The sequence below is a fragment of the Marmota flaviventris genome, chromosome 2 (genome assembly GCF_047511675.1).
Source record: "Marmota flaviventris isolate mMarFla1 chromosome 2, mMarFla1.hap1, whole genome shotgun sequence".
Taxonomy (NCBI): Eukaryota; Metazoa; Chordata; class Mammalia; order Rodentia; family Sciuridae; genus Marmota; species Marmota flaviventris.
This window is the reverse complement of record NC_092499.1, coordinates 201,691,301-201,711,891: the sequence shown is the minus strand read 5'-3', so window position 1 is coordinate 201,711,891 and position 20,591 is coordinate 201,691,301. Positions and strand designations below refer to the sequence as shown.

At 57.5% G+C, this 20,591-nt stretch overlaps 1 protein-coding gene across 2 annotated transcripts in view; it reads right to left on the bottom strand.

Annotated features, from left to right (window-relative positions):
• The window catches only part of Cdh4 (cadherin 4), a 396,092-nt gene that overhangs the window by 87,575 nt on the left and 287,926 nt on the right, over nucleotides 1-20,591 (bottom strand). Inside the window, exon 4 of one of the 2 annotated variants that reach the window (XM_071607391.1) lies at nucleotides 7,666-7,838. In XM_071607391.1, coding sequence (XP_071463492.1) covers nucleotides 7,666-7,838 — 173 coding nt within the window. Of the gene's footprint in view, nucleotides 1-7,665; nucleotides 7,843-20,591 lie in introns of both variants that reach the window. The other variant, XM_027954314.2, reaches the window with a different exon arrangement.

Below are 20,591 nucleotides of genomic sequence, written 5' to 3'. Positions count from 1 at the left end.
GCAGCTTTAACAGGGAGCACAGAGCAAGCTGGTGAGAGGAAGGGCCAGCGCTGCAGTGGCCAGGCCTGCGACACAGGCCACAGAGGGTCCTTGCTTCTCCTGTGGCTGGGAGGTGCAGCCACGGGCCCTGTGGCCCTGTGTGGCGGCTCACCTGCGTCCCAGGTCAGGGAGTGGCTGAGGAGTGGCACTTCATGGTGCCCTGGATTGGGGCTTGCCACTTCCAGCCCAGGGACAGGGACAGGGGACCCAGAGCCTTGCTGGAGCTGTGCCTTTCACTCTGCCTCCCTGGCTTAACCCAGGAGCAGGCACCGTCTGCAGCAGGGGCCGGAGGTGCCTGAGGTGCCCGAGGCTCCTGGCGTGACGTCTGTGTCCTGTGTCTAGGCCCTCACCTGAGGCTGTGGAAGGGGCCACTCCTGGCCCCGCCTTCTCTACCAGAACCCTGGGGGTGGGCTGGCACCTCTGTGAGCCCCGGGGGGGGGGGCTGGCACCTCTGTGAGCCCCCTGGGGGGAGCTGGCACCTCTGTGAGCCCCTGGGGGGAGGGTTGGCACCTCTGTGAGCCCCGGGAGTGGGCTGGCACCTCTGTGAGCCCCGGGGGTGGGCTGGCACCTCTGTGAGCCCCTGGGGGGAGGGCTGGCACCTCTGTGAGCCCCGGGGGTGGGCTGGCACCTCTGTGAGCCCCGGGGGTGGGCTGGCACCTCTGTGAGCCCCGGGGGTGGGCTGGCACCCAGGAGGGTTTCGTTTTCTTCTGCTGTAGCCTCAGCGCTGCCTGGGCCAGACCTGCTTCATCTAGAAACCTGGACCTGTGAGGAATAGGCTCTGACTTGGGGCCAGACGTCCCTCCCCGGGGCCAGCAGCACCGGGCACCCATGCCGGCTTCCCTACCTTCACAGTGGAGGCCCCCGGTTGGGGCTCCTTTGGCTTGAAGACGACAGGAGCGGGAGGGGCTCGTGTCCACGCAGGCTTCAGTGTGGCCCAGCTGCTCCTGTCCTTGGCCTTAGAGGACAGCCTGCAGCCTTCTGGGCCTGGCTGGGCCCTTTCCCTTCCACCCAGAGAGAGGGTGGCTGGCCCTGGCCCCCTTCCGGGGGACAGTGTGCTCTGCTGGAGCAGGCACGTGCTGTCACCGCCCGGAGAGCAGCGTGAAACCGAGTTGATTCTGGGTGCAGCCGAGCCCTCCCACCATCCCAGAGCCCTGGGAGCGGCCTCCCTCCCCCACTTCCCCTCCCTCCCCCACTTCCGCGCCCTCTGTTCCCGCAGCTGGGATTCCATGATTCAGAGCCTGGCCGCGGCCTCCCGCTGCAGAGCCAGCCCGGCCCATGGCCAACCTGCCTGGGGCTGGAGACCCCTGAGGAGAGGCCCCTGCTGGGCTCCTCTGCCCCGCTCCCAGGCCAGGGTGGGTCAGGGCTGCCTCTCCACAGGGCAGCCGCAAAGTGTCTTTCAGGAGACAATCTCAGACTCCCCTGACAGCCATCCTGTCGCGGCCTGCCCTGGTTTCAGAGTGGTTTTGGAACTGCCTTGGCTAATAGGAACGCCTGGGCACTCTGTGTGACCCTCCCAGGCTGCCTGCACTGTAGAGGGCATGGTGGTGACAGTCCGGGCATCTGCTGGAGGCCTCCTGCAGTTCCACACCTGCCCTGTAGGAGGTGCTCCCACCCAACGGCTCCATGTGCTGACTGTGTCACACTCCATCAACACACTTGGCTTTGCTGTGTGCTGTTTTGGCTGTCAGAGGAGCCACTAGATCCTGCCAGAAGTGGACACAGGTCACCAAGTGCGCTGCCACCTGCCAGTCCACATGTGCTGAAAGCCTTCCCCTGGTCCACAGACAGGATGCACAGGACACCTTCTGTCCTACCTTCCGTAAAGGCTGGGCTGAGGTGTGGGAGGAGGCTGGTTCCAGATAGCCAGGGACCTTCTCAAGAGGCCTGGCCCAGGCAAGCTGAGAGTCTCAGGCCTGAGGCCCCTGCCGGGCCAGCCTCTCCAGCTTTTGACCAAACCGGCAGCCTGTCTGTTCCGAGAGCCCTGCAGGCCCTGTGCACAGTGCCTGGGCCTCCTCTGCGGGGGTGCACACAGAAGGCAAAGCCCTGGGTGACAATGGTCTCTGTGACGGAGCCCGATATCCACAGCCCAGCATGTCCCTGCCCTGGGGCGGGACTGCAGGAGGCTGTGGGCTCCTACCTTGTGCTGACGGAGCAGTGTGCCCTGTGTGAGTGCCGCCTGTCTGGTGCTCAGCTCTGCAGCTTGGAGTTTTACTCCTTGCATGACGTGTCTGTCACAGGGAGGGTGGAGTGGTTGGTAGAAGCACCACCTGGACTCGCTTCCAGAGAGGTGGGAGCTCTGGTGTCATGGGCAAGAGTCCCGAGGGACACTGAGGACATCCTGGGACAGGCAGCACCTCTCTCAGCCTGGGCACACTTCCGCGATGGCCTCTCTCGCCCTGTCAGTGTTTCTGGGTGCAGGCAGCAGATCTGTGTGGCCACGTGGGGCTGGGCATGAGGGGGAGAGGAAGTGTGAGGTGGGGCAAAGCCTGGGCGAGCCCAGGTTCCCTTTGTGGCCTCCAGAGAGAGTGACCCGGAGGGAACATGGCCCCAGAGTCCAGGGCTTTCCTTGGAGAGAGGGTCGGGTCTGGGGAGGGGATGCCAGCTCCAAGCCCCACCTCTTGCCCCTGGCCCAGCCTCCCTCTCCTCTCAGTCCACTCCCCTGGCCGTGCCTCTTGCACCTTCCAGACACAAAACAGCTGCACGTTCAGGTGGCCTGCTGACCTCTCTGCTGTGTGTCCGACACCCTCCTGCTTTGGGTGGATGATGCCTCCCTGTGCTCTTCTCTGCTCATGCCTCCCCCCAAGCCCAAGGCGTCCTCCCCAGGGGCTCCTAGTGTCACTCTGAGAGTCACATTTACCCCACTATGATGTAACTTGTTCCTTCACCTGCCTCAGACATCCTTAAAAGCGGGGTCTGCAACCCATTCATAGCATTCATCCTGTCCCTGGTGCCCAGCACAGCGACTGGCAGATGGGGCTCAGGTGCCTGGTATTGACGACAAGTGCCAAAGGTTCTCCTCATCATTATGACCACATTCCCATCTTCTCAGCACTATCACTGTGCCAGTAACCACATCCCCATCCCCATTATCATTATCACCATCACCATATCCCCACCGTCCCCACCATCCCCATATCCCCACCGTCCCCACCTCCATCACCATCACCATATCACCACCATCCCCATCCTCATTATCATTATCACCTTCCCCATCACCATCCTCATCACCACCATCCCATCACTATTATCATTATCACCATCCCCATATCCCCACCATCCACACCTCCATCCCCATCCCCATCACCATTATCATTATCACCATTCCCACCCCATCATCATCATCATCACATATCATCACCATCACCACCATCATCACCATCACCACCACCCTAACACCATTATCATCACCACCATCACCACCATCACCATCCCCATTATCATTATCACCATCCCCACCACCATCCTCATCACCACCATCCCCATCACCACTATGACCACCATCACCACATCATCACCACCATCACCACCACCCCATCACCATTATCATTGTCATCATCCCCAACCCCATCCCCATCACCATGACCACCATCCCCATCCCCATCACCACCATCCCCATCACCTTCACCACCAGCACCATTATCATGATCATCCCCCTCCTCCTCCTCCTCATCATCATTCCCATGACCACCATCCCCACCATCCCCACTATCACCATATCACCACCATCCCAATGACCACCACCCCCATGACCACCATCCCCACCCCCATCATCACCATCACCACCACTGTCATCACCACCATCACTCTGCCACTACCCACTGCCATCACCATGTAAGTAACCACCATCCCCATCACTGACATCAAAGCATCACCGTCTCCCCGTCACCCATCATTGCCATCACCAGTACCTCCATCATCATCACTGCTATCGTCACTGTTATCACAGCCATCAGCGCTGGTCGGCCAGCAGCAGGGACAGGCAGTCCACAGCCGGGGAGCTTGGACGCACACATGTTTGGCTCACATTGGGAGCAGAGCCCCCTCCTGTGAGGTGGACTTACTGTTCCGAGGACGCCCCCTGCCTTGCCCCAGCTGGGCTCCTCCAGGGCAGAAGGGGCTGGGTGGGGTGGATGGCCACGGCCTGCTCTTTGGAGCCACAGCCTCAGAGGGAGGGAGGACCCAAGGATCTTTCAAGTCTCAGGGCGTCGGCTCCCAGATCTTGAATTTTGCCACACAAACTTAAAGAATAAAAGGATTTATGGGGGTTTCCAGCCTTTATTTTAATTAAACAAGATATTCTTCCCTTGATCCTTGCTGTCTCTGGACAGGGGTCCTGTGGACCCCGTCCCCCCATTAGCCTCCTCCTGTGACTCTTGTCACTGCCATCTGACTCACTTGCAGCAGCACGGGGGCGGTGCTTGATAGTCACATCAGGTCCCTTCGAGTCTCAAAGTAAAATGCTGAGTCCTCCCACAGCCACCGCCCCGGTGACCTGGCCCTGACTCTCTGAGCTCATCTCTCTCACCCTCTCCCTGGGCATGGCTGTCTGTCACTCTGACCTCCTGGCTCTTTCTCGGGACCCTGAGCCTCTCTAGAGTCTCCTGCCCCCAGTCAGCACAGTTCTACCGCCACTGCCCTGGGTTCCCTCCTCAGAGGTGGCTCAGTTACCTACCTGAGAGAGCGTGCTTGCACCCATGTCCTCTGGTCCTCCACCCCGCCCACCTGCTTCCTCCACAGCCCCCTCCCAGAGGGCAAGCTGGCTCAGCAGGTGAGGACTCAGCTGTCCCCTGGTGTCATCAAGGACATACTCATGGTCCCCCAAGAGGGCCACCGCTCTAGAGTGAAGGCTACCCCGGAACAACAAGGGATGGGCCACCTTGCCCCAACATCCCGAGAAGACTCCCCACTGACTGCATCTGGCTCTCAGGGTGCTGCACCCTGAATCACCTGGACCCCACTACCCTGTACCCGGCCCACCCCTGGTCTGCGTCCTGCCCAGCCACACGAGGCCTTATGGCCACTGCTGGACTTGGAGTGCCCCTGCTGGAGCCCTCACCCTGGACACCCGCCACAGGGCACTGCAGTCAGTGACTGCACTAAATCCCCAAATATTAAATTGATGATGGAGATTTAAAATATTAATGTATTCTAATTGAATATTCTCTGATAAATTATCCGAGCATTTGCAGCAATTTGATTTTACTTTCATTTCTTAAGAAACTTTCAGCTGCATAAATACAGCCATTAAAGCAATTCAAGCCGGGGGACATTTCCTGCTCAGATGGGGAGGGTGCACACAGGGCTGCACGTTCCCTTCCCATGACTGATCAAACCACAGAAGCAGGCACCAGGTCCTTGGACGACCGCTTTCTCCACGTCCCTTGGGCTTTAGCCAGGACGGTATGAACTCCCAGTAGGACAGTGAGATGTGAGGTCACGGGGAGGCTTGGGGCAGCTGGGGACAGCCCAACCTGCTGCCCTGGAACCCCTGGGCGGCACTGGCCAGGCCCCAGGTGTACCGCCCCCACCTGGGGTGGGAAGAGGCAGCCCCTGCAGGTGATGGGCAGGGCCAAGGGCCACCTTATTTCTGCATTAGGGCTTCTCCACAGGCCTCTCCTTGGGGCTGAGCTGATGGCCCAGGGGTGGCTCCCACAGTCAATCTTAGGTAGTCTCCCCATCCAGTCATGGTCACCGCGTCTGAACAGAGGGAAGGTGCCACATTGTCACCATCTGTTTATTGGGGAGAAAAGCCAACGCGACTGGATTCTGGGAACATGTTGGCTCCTTCCCAGGGACAGTCGCTCCTTTATGCCCTGCTCACCATGGCCTCTCTGGCCCCAGAAAACGCGCTCGTCAGGGATGGGAGGTCAGCAGACTCTGCTCCGCGGGGACTCAGCTAACGCTCCAACCTGTACCTCTGTAGGACATTCTTCTAATTCCAGGCATCCCAACAAGAAAAGTCTGGAGCCCCCAGAGCCGATACCGAGCCGTTATCAGAAACAGGGAGATGCACACTGCAGGCTTCAGCCCCCTGGTCTTTGTCTGGCTGATTGTCATCTTGCTGTCATGTGTCATCTACACAAGTCATACAGCCCCACGCTTCAACCCTCCGGCTTCACTTAGTGAGAAATTAAGGGAAGGTCACTGTCTTCCCAGTGGCCCAGAGAGCCTCTTCCTGTGTCTCCGTCCCTTCCTGTGGGTCTGAAATCTGGGCTGATGTCACTGGGTTTCAGCTGAAGAACGTCCTTCACGCTTCCTGTAGGTGTGCTGGTGACATGTTCCCTCAGTTTGCATATCAGGAACGACTTTTCTTCATTCCACCTTTTGGAAGACATTCTGTCTGGGTGTGGAATTCTGGTCATCCCATTGGCCCGTGGTTGCCATCGTCCTCTGTGCGGCCATCGGTGGGTACTGCTCCCCTCTGCTCGGGAGGCTTCTCGTTATTGCTGAATTTCAGCAGTTTGAGCGTAAGGAACGGCTTTGTTTGATTTATCCTGTCCGGATTCATTAAGTTTTTTGGATCTATATGTTTGTTTCTCTACCAAATTTGGGGAAAATTCAACCTTTATTTCTTCGATGAATTTTCTCAATATCCCTTTTGTCTTTCTCTGGGTCCCTTGTCATTGTCCCACTGAAACTGTATGTTTCTGTCCTCCCACCAGCCATTCTTCAAATGCGATAATCTTATTGATCTATCTGCAAATGCACTGACCCTTTCCTCTGCCTTCTACGACCTATTTCTCAGCGAGGTTTTCATTAGAAATGACGTACTCTTCAGGTCTGCCATTTCCATTTGGTCATATTTTTAAATATTCCATTTTCTGCTGTCTATTCCCCATCTCTTCATTCATTCTGACTACATTTTCTTTAAATCTTTATGTTCAGAAGAGATATTTGAAGTTCCTGGCTGCTTGTTTTAGTAAGCCTTTTCCCGGCCCCTTCTCCATCCTAAACACAGCCCAGTCCTGTGCATCCAGAGGGACAAGGGACAGAGCGACTCATCAGCACCAAGAACAGGATGCCCCTCTCCACACTCTGGGGGCTGATTTCCAAAGAGAGGGACGAGGCCTTTCCACCGAGGATTGGAATCATCGAACAGAATCTCACCATCGTTTTATCAAATTACAGCTCAGACTGGGTTGTGATTTTCCTCCAGGGGAAGAAGAAAATGCTGGCTGATGGGTGACCGTCTTGACCATAGAAACACAGACCCCCAGCGGCGGCTGCTGGGGGCTTGGAGGCACACAAGGAGCAGGTGGCACCCTGCCCAATGCGAGACGCTGGCTTTCTGTGCCAGGACCACGGCACAGAGGTGCCACCAGGCCGCTTGGAAAGACGCGCGGCTGGCTGGACCACAGTGTGTCAGAGGTCACAGGCCGACTCCGTGTCCCTGCCCCACCTGCTTCCACACGAGACAGCCTTCAAAAGTAACCCAGAGAGCATCGGCCACCACCAAGAAGGCCCCTGCCCTGGGCCCCGCCTCCCTCCCTGCTGGCCTCTGCTCTGCACCGCGCAGGCCTCCAGGGACGAGGGCAGCCTCGGCCTTCCTGACACCATGGGCAGAGCCTGCCTGGCTCTCGGCCGCCCCCCACGACCCCCTTGCCGAACAGGAAGGGCCCCACTCACCCTCACGAGCTGCTGCGGGAAGGGCCCGCGCGAGTTCTCCGGCACGTTGATGGGGGGGATGACCCAGTCTCGCTTCTGCCGCCTCAGTCCCCCGGAGCGCTGGTGCGGAGGCCAGGGCAGCAGCATGTCCCTTGGGGGCTGGGAGGGGTCCAGGGTCACGTCTTTCTTCTTTCCTCTCTGCAGCATTGAGTGGAGGGAGAGAAGAGTCAGGGGAGCCTGGTTAAGTTTTGCACCAAGGAGAAGCATGTCTGTTAGGAGAACCTGCCGCTCTTGGTAGAGGAAAGCTGGTGAACTTTGGGAACTCTGGGCAGAGTCAGGAAGACATCGGGCAAGACCCTCATCGATACTCGGGGCTGGGTTACAGGGTTAGAGGGGGAGAGGCAGCTCAAGAGGGGCACAGCCACCAACCATGTCACCAGCAGGTGGACAAGGGCTCCTGTTACTTATTTATGATTTGGTGCTGGTGACTGAACCCAGGAGTTCATGCTTGCTAAGCACACGATCCACCATGGAGCTATATATTCCAGTTCAGTAAGGGCTTTGTAAACCCCAAATAATGGGGGAAAGCATGGAAGACCGACACATTTTAATTTTAAACTCCTGTTTATAAAAATATTCCCACAAAGCAAATGATAAGTTTGGAAAATATAATGTCTAACCAATTCGATGAGTGTTAATAGCCTCTATAGAAAGAGCTCTTACAAATCAATAAGAAATAGCGAAGTATTTTTTCATAACAGGAAAAGGACATAAAAAGATAGCAAAATAAATATTAATGGCTAATAAACTTGTGAAAATGTCCACATCTTCCAGCAATAAAAAATGCAAATTAGAGTGGTGTGTCCTGTCCACCTGTCCAACTGACAAGACCAAGCAGAAATAATGCCCAACACGGGGAGCCCGTTGTGACTCAGGCTGTGAGTGGGAGCGATGGCAGGGGTGTGGGGTTTGGGTTCAGCAGATGAGAGTCTAAGGTTCCTGGGCATCACTAGAGCGAGTCCCTGGGTTCTCCACACCCACCTCCTCTCTCTGAACTGGGCATGGTGGTGAGAGCTCTGGGTCAGATGACGATGAGGAATGTGTCACCTGTGTGAGCCTGCGTGTGCTGCCACTGCGGCTCCCAGAGCTGCTGGGCCCTGTGACCAGCACAGCCTTCCCCACCAGGGTGCCAGCAGCCAACCAGAGCCTCAGCAGCCCTGCCTGGGGACAGCAGCTCCGCAGCTGGAAATGCGTCCTGAGAGCCTGGGTGGACGGGGGCGTCCAGGGAGATGTGTTCACGGTAGTAAAATCACCAGGAAAACCCTGAATGCCTGGGCAAGCCCTCAGTACAGCCACATCTGGGACGCTACTGACACTGCGTGCCACTCTGGGGTCTCGTTCTGTGCTGTTGCTTTGCCCCTCTACTTGCAGGCTCCCTGGATGTCAGAGCTCACACGACGTCCCAGGGCAGCAGGCACCCACACGGTGCGCGGGTGACACATTTGTGTCCTAGTCTCCTCACAGCAAGCTCGGCCCTGCCCGGGTCCGTGCTCACCTTAGTCTGAGTCTCCAGGAGCCAGAGGAGGCAGAGTCCGGTCAGCACAGCCCAAGACAGAGGGCCATGCTGGCTGGGGCACCTGACCGAGGCTGCCCTCCAGCCAAGGGCCCTCTGCGGAGCCCAGGACCCAGGCAAGGACACCTGTTGTGCTCAGCATGGTTCTGTGGGCTGCCCCTGCCTTGTGCTAAAAGACGGCGTGGAAATAAGGCTGGCACACAGAGCGGCTGCCTGCCTGGTGCAGAACCATCCTGGCACCCGCCCTGCTCACCACCAGTGCCACAGTCCACCTGGACGAGGGCACCAGGGGCCCCTGGGCCTTCCTCCCATCGGGCCTGCATTCAAGAGTCTTCAACTATTAAAAACCCAGTGTCCCCTGGCTCCCCCGTCCCTCGTCAGAATGAGGGAAGTGTGACGTTGTTTAATGTCAGATAAACTGGAGCCTTGTTCTGACACTTAGGTTCCAGGCTCTGGCCAAACACTGTTCCTTGCACTCCCCCCCAGAATCCTCCTATCAGCACTTCAGTGGGAGGCTCATCCCTCCACTCTGCTAGGGAAGAAGCCGGGGGACCTTGGAGAAGCCACACAGCACCCAAGGCAGAGGAGGGCCGACCAACCCCAAGGACAGAGCACCGGCCAGGTGCCCCCTTCCAGGGCCTGGCTGTCTGTGGACCAGCATCGCTTGGCCTGTCCTCACGGGAGGTGTGCAGTGGGCAGGGCAGAAATGGATATTCCTGCCAAGAGGTGGGGGGTGGGCCGAGGGTGCCCCCTGCCATCGGGGCCCCCTTTAAACCGAGGGGCTGGGAGACTCTCATCTCTCAGGCGGTCCTGGGTCAGTGGCTGGCACCAGGTGCTCGTCAGGAGCATGCCTTCTTGGCTGGGGGGGCAGCAGCTGGCACTCTCTGGGCCGCAGGGTGACTGACGGAGCTCTGCAGATGCGCCCTGCCCAGGTCCCCGGCCCACAGGAACGAGGCTCACCTGTCCCCAGGTACCCGCCTCAGGAGAAGGGATGGGTCACTTCTGTTCTGCAGCCCATATGGAGGACAGACTGGCCAAGTGCGACTCTGCCCTGGGGCGAGGGGAGGGGCCTGGCCTGACGCACCACCCCTGGGAGGAGGGTCTGCAGCTGGGGCCCTCCCCCCCCCCAGCGTGGGGCAGAGACAGCCAGGCTCTGCAGGAGATGCTTCCACCCCAGCAGGGCTGCCGGGACCCGCACCCAGACCCCGCCTCGCACAGGTTCTGACACAGCTGGCCTCCACCTGCTCTGTCTCCGTTTGCTACGGAGGAGCTGGCGTGCCGTTAATTTCCCTAGTGTTGTTTAAATAAATTGCACATATTTGCTACTATTTTAAAGCTGTGAGACAAATGTAATAACAAAATCTGGTGAAAATCAATGCCAGACCTGCACAGGCTTCTGCCTGGAAGATGCACCCACTTCTTTGGAAGAAAACCATCGATGACAATTAGCAGTTACCCTGTTGCAATAGCATGTTCTTTTGAACATGCGATAATCTGGGGCCTTTCAGACATGGCAGATAAACGCTGAGGCATAATCACAGTAGTTATCACTAATGCTCCCAGTTCCTCTTAAAACACTTCCTAGCAGTTGTCACCGCCGTTCCTCTTCATTCTGCATTTCTGAGTGAATGGTGACAGCGTGTTGGGTAAGGACTGAGTGTGACCTCTGCTCTTAATCAATATTACAGAGCACGTCTACATGGGTGTGCACGCAGGCACTCTGCACACACACACGTGGGGTAGGTTTGTGTAGGCACCTGTGCCTGCATGTGCAGATGTGTGGACTTGCACTAATGTAAACGTGTGCACACGCATGTGACAGTGCTCATGCACTATACATCTGCATGTGTGTGTTTGTGTATTCTAGGTTGTGCACGTCCTCAGGTATGGAACATCACAGGTTTCTCAAAACCAGCAGCCCAGCAGCCCAGCAGCAGGAGGAGCTAGCCAGAGCCATGAGCTAGTGGTCCTGTAACCGTGGGTCCTGGAGGGTCTCGCTGGCCAGCTGGTCTTTGGTCCTGTGGATCTGCAGAACGAGGAGGACCCAGGAAGTCACCAGCTCTGGGGTGGTGTGACACTGAGAAGGTGTGGTTAGGAGGGTAACTTGTAGGAGCTGCTGTTATCTTGCAGGATTATTTTAGGAGAATTTTCCATGGAGCCCCAGCTTTGGCAAGACCAGGTCTGGGCTCTCTTCCCACAGCGGTCCCCATCTGGGCTGCACTGGTCCTCTGCCCCACAGAGTGGGCCCCTGACTCTGCTCCCCAGGCTCTTGGATTCTGCCCGGGTTCAGACCCTGTTCCCACCCGTACCAGCTGCCCACCCACAATGCCCTGCCTCTGGCCTCTGGTCTAGGAAGCCCAGCTCCCTCCCAGACCCTCCGGCCCGTGCCAGGCAGCCCCTGCCTCCCCAGCCCAGGTGGCTCCCCCTTCCTCTGTCCACACTTAGCCTGACCTGGAGGACAGCACTGCATCACAGAGAAAGCTCTGCCCAGGGCCACCCATGTCTCCTTAGCCCACAGCTTAGGGAGGGGCCCCCACCCAGGCGGGTCAGCAGGGTCCTGCTAGTCATCATCTAACAGCAAACTCGATGGACAGAAGAACTGCTGAGTTCCCCACCAGTTCCAGGGACCAGCCTCCAGCCAGGAGAAGGAGGAGACATGGCCTGTGGCCCTGCCCTGGGTGCTCACGGTGGCGGTGGCGGCCCAGCAACCTGACCACAGAGCTGCCCTCAGGGCTGGGCTGCATGACTTTGCAGGCGCTCGCTCATTCAGGCCTCAGTACGGCCTGCAGGGCCCCGGGCCTCCAGGGGAGGGTCGCGCTCAAGACTGAGGGCAAGGGCCGGAGCTCAGGCCCCTGACCTGGGGTCCTGGTCCAGATGGTCCAGCCCACTTCCTCTCCCCTGTGCTAACAGTACAGAGCCAGGGTCAGGAAGGAGAGCAGGGCCAGGCAGCAGGGCTATAAGCAGTTTGGCCAACGGGAGGGGAACAGAGACGCTGGGGGGCATCACATAGGGGCAGGGCGCTGCAGGGTGAGCAGGAGTGTGTGCGGGAGAACTGGCCAGGAGGGGGAGCGCGGGCTGACACAGAGCAGGACTGTGTGGACACCTCCAGGACAGAGTGGACAGCATGACATTAAAGGGATGTTTGGAGCCCAGAGGAAAAGTGGGGAGGGATGGCGTCACGGGCTGCAGAGCAGAGCTGGTCCCACGGGGGCTTGCTCCTCCTGGTCCGCAGTGAACATTCACCCCAGCCCTGCCCTCGCCTGTAGAGGGGCAACCAGGGGGTCTCCTGCCTGGGGTGGGGGGGCAACATCTAAGGAGTATTTGCAGATGGTTGGGCTTCAACCATTGTCAGAAGGAGAAGGCTCAGTGACCCCGACCTGGACACCCGGAAGGGGAGTCCTCCTGCAGCCCGCCTGCTCTGGGAGCACCAAGGGTCTGAAGGGCGGCAGGAGACGGTGTGGAGGGGTCATTCACTGGAGGCCGGGGGACAGGTGAGGCGGGTCTGTGGGCAGCCTCAGCTCGGCCCTGGGGTCCATTGGGAGGGACGTGGGCTGGTCTCCCCGACGGCAGCTGCCCTGGTACAAGGGGGCTGTCGGTCTGGCGGTCCCACGGCTGCAAGGGTGCTGGGCCAGGAAGGAGGGGCAGGAGGAGCCCTAGAGAGGGCTGCAGATGGCGTGTCCAGGGACAGAGGCCAGGCCTGAACAGAGAAGGATGAGGGACAGACACAGAGCAGTCCAGGCAGCACCCAACACCTGCAGGGAGCCAGGGCATTCAAGGAGGCTCAGGGCTGGGGGCCAGGGAGGGAGGGGACACACGGAGGGGTCAGAAAGGTGGGAGGTGGGTGATCCATGCAGCCTGGGGGCCAGGCCCAGGAGCCACAGCCCCCAGGAGCCCGTGAGTGGGGGCACTGGCAGGGATTCTACCCTGCACATCTTGGACCCCAGGCTGGGGCAAGAGAGCCTGTCCTTCCAGCTGACCTAGGAAAGTCCTCTGCTGGGGTCCCCTGTCCTGCCTAGGTGGAGTGCCACCCCTCAGGCCCGCTCGTCCTCCTTGGAGGAGACCAAGGCCAGGACCTGGGTGCTGGGCCTCTTCCCAGTTCTCTGGGCGCCCCCAGGAAGGAGTCTGGGCCCACATCCCCCCTGGAGGGCCCGTGGGCCGGGTCAGGAAGCCCATGTGCTCAGTCCTGCCCTCGCCCCTGCCCTCATCCCAGGATACCCCCCAAACCCTGCTCCCAGGCTCTGGGGCAGAAAGGACCTGGTTTCTGGGCAGCCCCGGATGGCAGGCAAATCAGGCCAACTCTCCCATCTCCCTGTGCCCCAGGTGTCCCCTGTCTCCGCCCTCCCCTGTGAGATGCCATCACTGGCTTTCATTACCCAAGCGACTGACTCCCTGGGAAGGTCTCTGTGTGACCCAGTTTCTCTGATTGTCACCACAGACTGTGACCTAGACCTGGAGGCTGCAGCTCTGACTTGTGCCAGAGATAACAAGAGTCCCTCGCGTGGCCAGCGTCAAGCAGAGGAGTGCCGGGGACAAAGAGGAAATGGTGTTTTTCAAACCCCGGTTCCCTGCTCTCCTGGTCTCCAGGGCAGGGCAGCGTGAGCTGAGTGTCCTGTCAAGGACAAGAGGGAAGGTGCTGTGACAGCCGCTGCGGGAACCTGTCTTCCCCCTTCACCACCAGGTGCCCTCTGCGCCAGGCAGGAACAGAGTCCCTCCTGTCAAGACCAGGCTGGGGGTGACGAGTGCCTCCAGAAGGAAGTGTGGGGAGCAGGGTGTTGCCCGTGGCTGTGGTGTGGACACAGGATGCCCAGGAAGACCGAGATCAAAGAGAAAGCTCTGGATGGGCAGAGATGCTGCGGATCAGGCCACATCAGGTCGGCCCCCCCAACTGCGGATTTTGTTCCCTTCCATGGCTGCAGAGTGGTGGGGGACTACAGCAGGCCAGGAGATGCCACCAGACATCCTCACTCAGACTCAGAGGCTGTCATCTGTGACAGGGGAGGCCGAGGAGGACAGTGGAGCAGGTGGACCCCTTCCAGCCAGGCGAATGCCCCAGCAGAGCCGCATGGACCCCTGGACGGTACCCCTGCCCGGCTGGCTGTAAGCCCCAGCCTTGCCCCTGCCCGTCATTGCAGGACCATCTATTTGCACAGCTGAGCAGTGGGCAGCTCGTGGATCTTTTGGGTATCTGAGCTTCATGTGGAGGGCAGCCTGCCATCTGTGGACACAGGAAGAGGCGCTCCCAGGGAGCAAGGGCTGGGAGCCAAAGCCCCACATTAGTCCTGTGGCCCTGACGACATTGTCCACAATAAGCTGCCCCTCACCTCCCACTGCACCCAGAGGTGCCAGCCACTCCCAGCTCCTCTTTCCTGGTTGCACCTGCCTTTGCCGGGGTCCAGCCTCTGGCTCCCAGGGCCCTTCTCAGGCAGCAGGGAGCACAGAGCCAGGGGCTTCAGCGGTCCTGCAGCTCCTGCTGGCCCAGATGCTCTAGTGTCCGGGGCAATGTGCCCCCAGTCCCAGCACACAGACGGCTCAGTCTCAGGGTCCTGAGGTCTGAGGTCACTGATTGCACAGGATCAGCAGTCAGAGGGAAACACGTGGAAAGGGACATGCCATCACTGCATTATGAATGAGCGTGACTGGGGAGGGGACAGGGACACGTCACTGCTGTTGATGGCTCTTCTGCTGCTCAGCTTCCTGGCTCTGTGGCTTCTTCAGAGCTCTGGGCTAAACAGCTTCCATAAAGGAAGCCATGCCCTGTCCCCACCCCCGTGTCCTCCTGCACTGATTTTAACGGAGGATGATCAGATTTCTTAAAAAGGGGGGTCACTAGGATCTCCACAGAGAGTGCATTGCTGTTCCTCCTCCTTCCTTTTCAATCCACCTTTGAAAAGGGCACCCTTGGCTGGTGTGCACGCGGGTGTATCAACCTGTTCAGGTAGGGTGTTGTCTGGCCTGCGAGCTCATTTCCATGGTAGCAAAGGAGGGACAGAATAAAATGGTACTTAACAAACAACATAAGACAACAGAAAGGCACCCGCACTCCCCGGCACACGGGACACGAGAGCCGTTCTAAACATGTGCTCTGGGGCTCTGCCAGGGCCATGGCGGCCAGGTCACCTGCTCTACCTCCCCAGACCCAGACACGCACCCACACCTGGCTGGAGGCCTGGCTTCTGGACCCTGGCACCCAAGGCTGGCCGTCCTGGGTGCTGAGGGTGTTGGCAGCATCCCTGTCCTCTGCCCACGTGAGGCCAGTAGCCTCTCACTAGACACCCAATGGACCAAGATGTCACCAGATGCCAGGTTGAGAAAAACTTGCCCCAGAGAGTTAAGAAAATCACGTGTAGCAAGGAACACGGTAAACAGAATCGCAGTCAGGTGTGCAGAGGAAACGCGTCCTCCCTAAGGAAATGACACTGGCGAGTGGGGGGGAAGCACGACCCCTGGCTGGAGCTGCAGCAGCCTTGGGCAGGACCACCCTGCGGGTGCCGCTCAGTGAGGGCCACTCTGTCTCAGTCTGAGAGCCAGGAGGCCACGCTCAGGGTGGGTGAGGCTGGGGGCCTCCGTGTGCAGACGCAGCTGCCTCCTCTGGAGTCCACCCTCTGCACCTGCTGTCCACTCTGCAAGCCCCTGGGGGTCCTGGCTCGCAGAGGCCAGGGGAACTTCGTGTGCACGGGGGGCTCTGCCAGGGCCCCGAGTGGGCTTTCCTGCTCTCCAGCCACAGGGTGGGGGAGGAGGGTGCCCCCTTGAAGGGAATCTTGCTGGCCAAAAGAAATGTGTCCGCCGCCTCCTGTCCACCGTGCTCACAGGGACGCAGAGGACCTTAACCAAACATCAGAAGGCAGCATGGAGAGAATGGCAGCCGAGTTGGCTGAGAAATCCCACCTTGATTTTTGCTTTAAACACCGACAGGAGGGCTTTCTTCCTGGGGGCTCTTCACAGGACCCCCACGTCACGCACTCACGCACCCGTTCACACACATGCCGATGGTAGTCTGGGGACTGTTCCGGGGACCCTCCACATGGCAGCTGATGGGAGTGATTGCTGACAAAACAACACAATGCGCCCTGGGGTTTGCAGCATGGCCAGCCTTGGGGTCGCCCCTGCAGCCAGCCGCCCATGGGCCTGGGCAAGCCACGGATGCCTCCCGTCACCCTCTATCTGAAGTGAAGGGCCCCTGGACACTGCTGAACTCCCTGTGCTGAGTGTCTCGGCCCGGGGACCACCCCGTGTAGCGGCAGCCCTGTTGGAAAGACGCTTGGGGCTTGAGGGCCGTGTGCAGACACGGTGGGCGATGGAAGGAGGCGAGGGTCCAGCACACACCAATCAATGGGCACTGGTGCCCTTCATGCCACCAAGAGTTGCAGCTGGATTCCCAAGGGAGCCCTGGATGTCCACGGAGCTCTGGCATGGATACCCATCACCACCACCAGCAGCAACCTCGGCTCTGGAGAAGGGACAGCCTTCTCCCCCTGGGTCTGCGCGTCACGGGGGCCATCGCCTCGTGGAGAAGGAACCTGAACTGTCACTGCACACGTCGCCCAGTCCCGGGGTAAGCTGGGCCTGCAGCAGCCTCCAGGTGGTGATGTGGCCTGAACTTGGGGGTTGTGGGGTCATTGCAGTCACTAACACAGCCAGCATCTCAGAGGGAACTGGGACTTCAGGGCTGTTTAGATTGTGTGGAAGCTGCTCCTTGGCCTCCTCCAGAGCCGTCCTTTGCAGAAGGAAAAGGAATGCTGCTGTTTTCTGAGGTGCGAGCTCTGTGTGGTGCTGCTGCCCCTGAACTCCCAGCTGCGTCCCGCAGACTGAGACTCTGGCACAGGTGCCTCAGGGAGAAGCCCTGGGACCTGCCCTCGCGGCCCTGCACCCTGTGGCATCAGTTAAAATCTTTGAGCTCTCGGGTGCCCAGGCTCAGGGCCTCAATGCCAGGCCTCTCCTGGAGGCTGCTGGCGGTCCTCGTTGGCATCCTCGAGTGTGCAGAGCACCTCGCTCTCTGTCTTGACCTTCACGCGAGGTTCTCCGTGTGCTCACGTCTGTGCCCAGTGTCCCTGTTGCAGAAGGAGTCCCACCTTATTGGATCTGCCTGCCCTAATGGCTTCCTTTAACTAAGTGTACCCACAGGACTGTTCCCAAATGGTCAAACGAGGTCCTGGATGTGAGGACTTCAGCATCTGCCCTTTGGGGGTCACAGTTCAGCCCACACACGTGGGGAGGTGGGAGCTCTGAGCAGAACCCAGGCCAGCACCCGCCTGGCCACCCCATGCTTCGGGAGTTCATCCTTCCCAAGTGCTGACTCGCAGGGAAGCCCGATATTAGTTTCATAAATAACAGTTTCTTTGTGGCAAACTGTACCCACAGGTCCCATTGCCAGCTGCAGCGCGACACCAGCCGGGCCACGACAGCGGCCAGGGGAGTTCCATCTTCAGTATTTACCGTGAGGCCGAATGTCCCGTGGATTCCTTAGGGGCAACTCTGCGCTCCTGTGGGAAATATGTGACCTCATTTGCATTTTCTAATTGAATTGCTATCAGCTTTCCTGCAAGACTGCACAAAAAACTTCTTCCGGATTCCAGCCCTGCGGTGTCACCCTGGAAAGGTTGCCTTCCAGGGCTGCCAGGAGGGGAAGGGAGGGGAGGGGCCACCCTTCCATGGACTGTCTGGCTGGAGAGCCGCCAGCTTTACCCAGCTCCAGGGAGAGTCGCTACAGTAACGGAGTGGAGGCCGCCCTACAGGAGTGAGCCTCGACAGGAGGCAGGAAGGGCACAGAGCTGGGAAATGAGGGGTCCGGGAGATGGTCCTTCAGGGATTGGCTTCAATGGTTCTTGCAGTAAAAGCAGCTCTGGGACTTGACAGCCTCTAGGCCCTGCTTTGCTGCTCTAGCACCTTCTGCTACGGAGCTCCCACTTACTGGGCATCCCCATCTGAAGCCATCTTCTGGAGCCTGGAAGCCCTCTGCTTGCACCATATGCATGAAAATGCCACGTCGCTGCAGGTTAGCGACTTTCCCCGCCCCAGGAGGCCCTGGCGCCCCTGCTGCCCACTGCATGCCTCCTACACGTCTGTGTGGCTACCTCCCGGATGTGAGGGTACAGCTCGCCTTGGCCCTGGAGCCTGCTTGCCCTTCTCAGCTGAGCACAGGAGCCCTCATCTGGCAGCTTCCAGCTGGGATGCCACACTGTCCCTCTGCATGGAGCCACACTGTCCCTCTGCATGGAGCCACCAGTTTAGGCAGACCTGACTGTGGCTCCTGGGAGTTTTTGGTGGGCCACCATGAGAAGCACTGCTCTCAGCACTTGGGGAGGGGGCCCAGGTGGCAGTGCTCACATCCATGGGCACACAGCTAACACCACACACCTGTGGTCACTCGAGGTGGGAGCACCTGCTGCTGGGTGGGGTTTGCTCATGCTGCGCCCTCTCTGAGCCTTGGCAGAGGGTCACTGTGTGCCTGGGTCTGCCCTCCACAAGGCTCTCTGTCCTCCTTGTGAACCGTACTGGTCTCTTGCCCATTTCTGCCGGGGAATTGAGGTTCTCCCGTCATCCAGAGGGAGTCCTTGCAGGGCAGCTCATGTAGCCAGCATCCTCCCTCTGCTGGGCTCCCCGCACTCTCTTAGATATGTGTGCCAATGAGCAGAATCTCCTATTTTTGACAGTTTTATGACCGTCTTCCTGGCCTTCAGAGTTGGGGTGTGGTGTGCTCCTCCGTTTCAAAGGCTTTTGAACATGTCTTAACCATGTGCAGGGTCCTGCACACCTTTAGGCAGATTTACTCCCATTACATGATCTTTTTCTTACTGCTGCTACATTAGGGATATGGTTTGGATCTCCTTGATGGACAGAAGGACAATGAGTTCACGTCCAGCAACTTCTGACCTCACTCGTGGATTCCAGTGACTGACGGACGACTGCCGACTCTTGGCCCTGGGTACTGTTAGTTTCATTCATCCCGATTTCTTTTTCTTGTCTGACTGCATTGGCGCGGGCCTCTGGTGTGTGACTGGATGGTCTGTCTGGTCAGCTTGCTGGTCCTCAGGGAAGACTTTGAATGCTTCAAAAGCAGATCAGATGGCCACTGCAGGTTTTCTGTTGATGTACTTTGTGATACAATGCAAGGCTCCCTTTGTTTTCCTAAAAAGCTGAATATTGTTATTTTAATCGAGGTGAAATTTTAATAACTGTTATTCAGAGGACCACACAATTTTTATCCTTTATTCTACATTGAATTACAGTGATTAACTCAATCTTCCATTCTTGGGCAAATCCAGTTGGGTCATGATTCATCAATCTATGAAAACAGCTAAATCCAAGTTTGTTGATAATTTGCTCAGGGATTTGTATTCATTAACAGGCAAGACTGGCCCATCATTGTCTGTCACTTTTCTTAAAGGTTCTTGTTGTTTTTGGACAGTTTTTGCTAGTTTTGGACTTGGTTTTTGTCAGCATGGACGGGCCTCCAGCTGGCTTTAGACACAGTCATGTTGGATTTTGGAGGTTGTTCTTACTCATTTGGGGCAAATCTCTTGCCAATTTGAGACATGGTCCCTATCAGGGTTTGGGACAACAAAACTTTGGGGAAGTGACTCTTTTTGAACTCTCTGAACAAATTTGTGCAGAGTTAATTTTTACTTCTGAAAGCCTGGGGAGAGCTCACCAGGGCAGCCAAGGAGATGTTTTTCTCTGATAGGGATTTTTGTGTGTTTATAATAATAAAACAGTGAAGATTCTCTTCTGCAAGCTTTGGTAAGTCATGTGACTGTAGGCTAGGATCCATGCCATGTGTATTCCCTAATAGTTTAGAACAGGTTTGCACTGATTTCACATAATACTGTCAGTGCCATCTCCAGTGTCCACGTGTGGTCACCATGCCCTCTTTCCAGCCCATCTGTTCCTTCCTCGGATCACTCAGGGGTCACAGACCAGCTTCGATCAGTAGCCCCTATTTCTTCCCCCCTTCTCCTCTCACATGAGCATGACATAATCCTTTTCCACCTGGGCAGATTTCTTCTAATGGCACATATGTTGTATTTTTTCCAACGATTTTTACTTTCAATCTTTTTTCTAGTCTTATAACTTTTTACTAAACGTGTCTTATATCCATATAGTTGGATTTTTCTTTATTCAAATCATCATCAGCTCTTAATTAGATGTTAAAATATTTTCTTTTTTCAATAATTACTGATATATTTGTAAATCTACCACCTTACTCAAAGAGGAATATATAGTCCATCTATTCTGTTCTTCTTTCTCTTACATTTTTTGCATGAACAGTTTTTATTTTCTAGTCTTCCCATGTATCATCTTAGAACTTACACAGTCTTGTGAGTCTTTCTTTTTTTTTATTGTATTATTATTGTAATATTTTCTTGTGAGTCTTTCA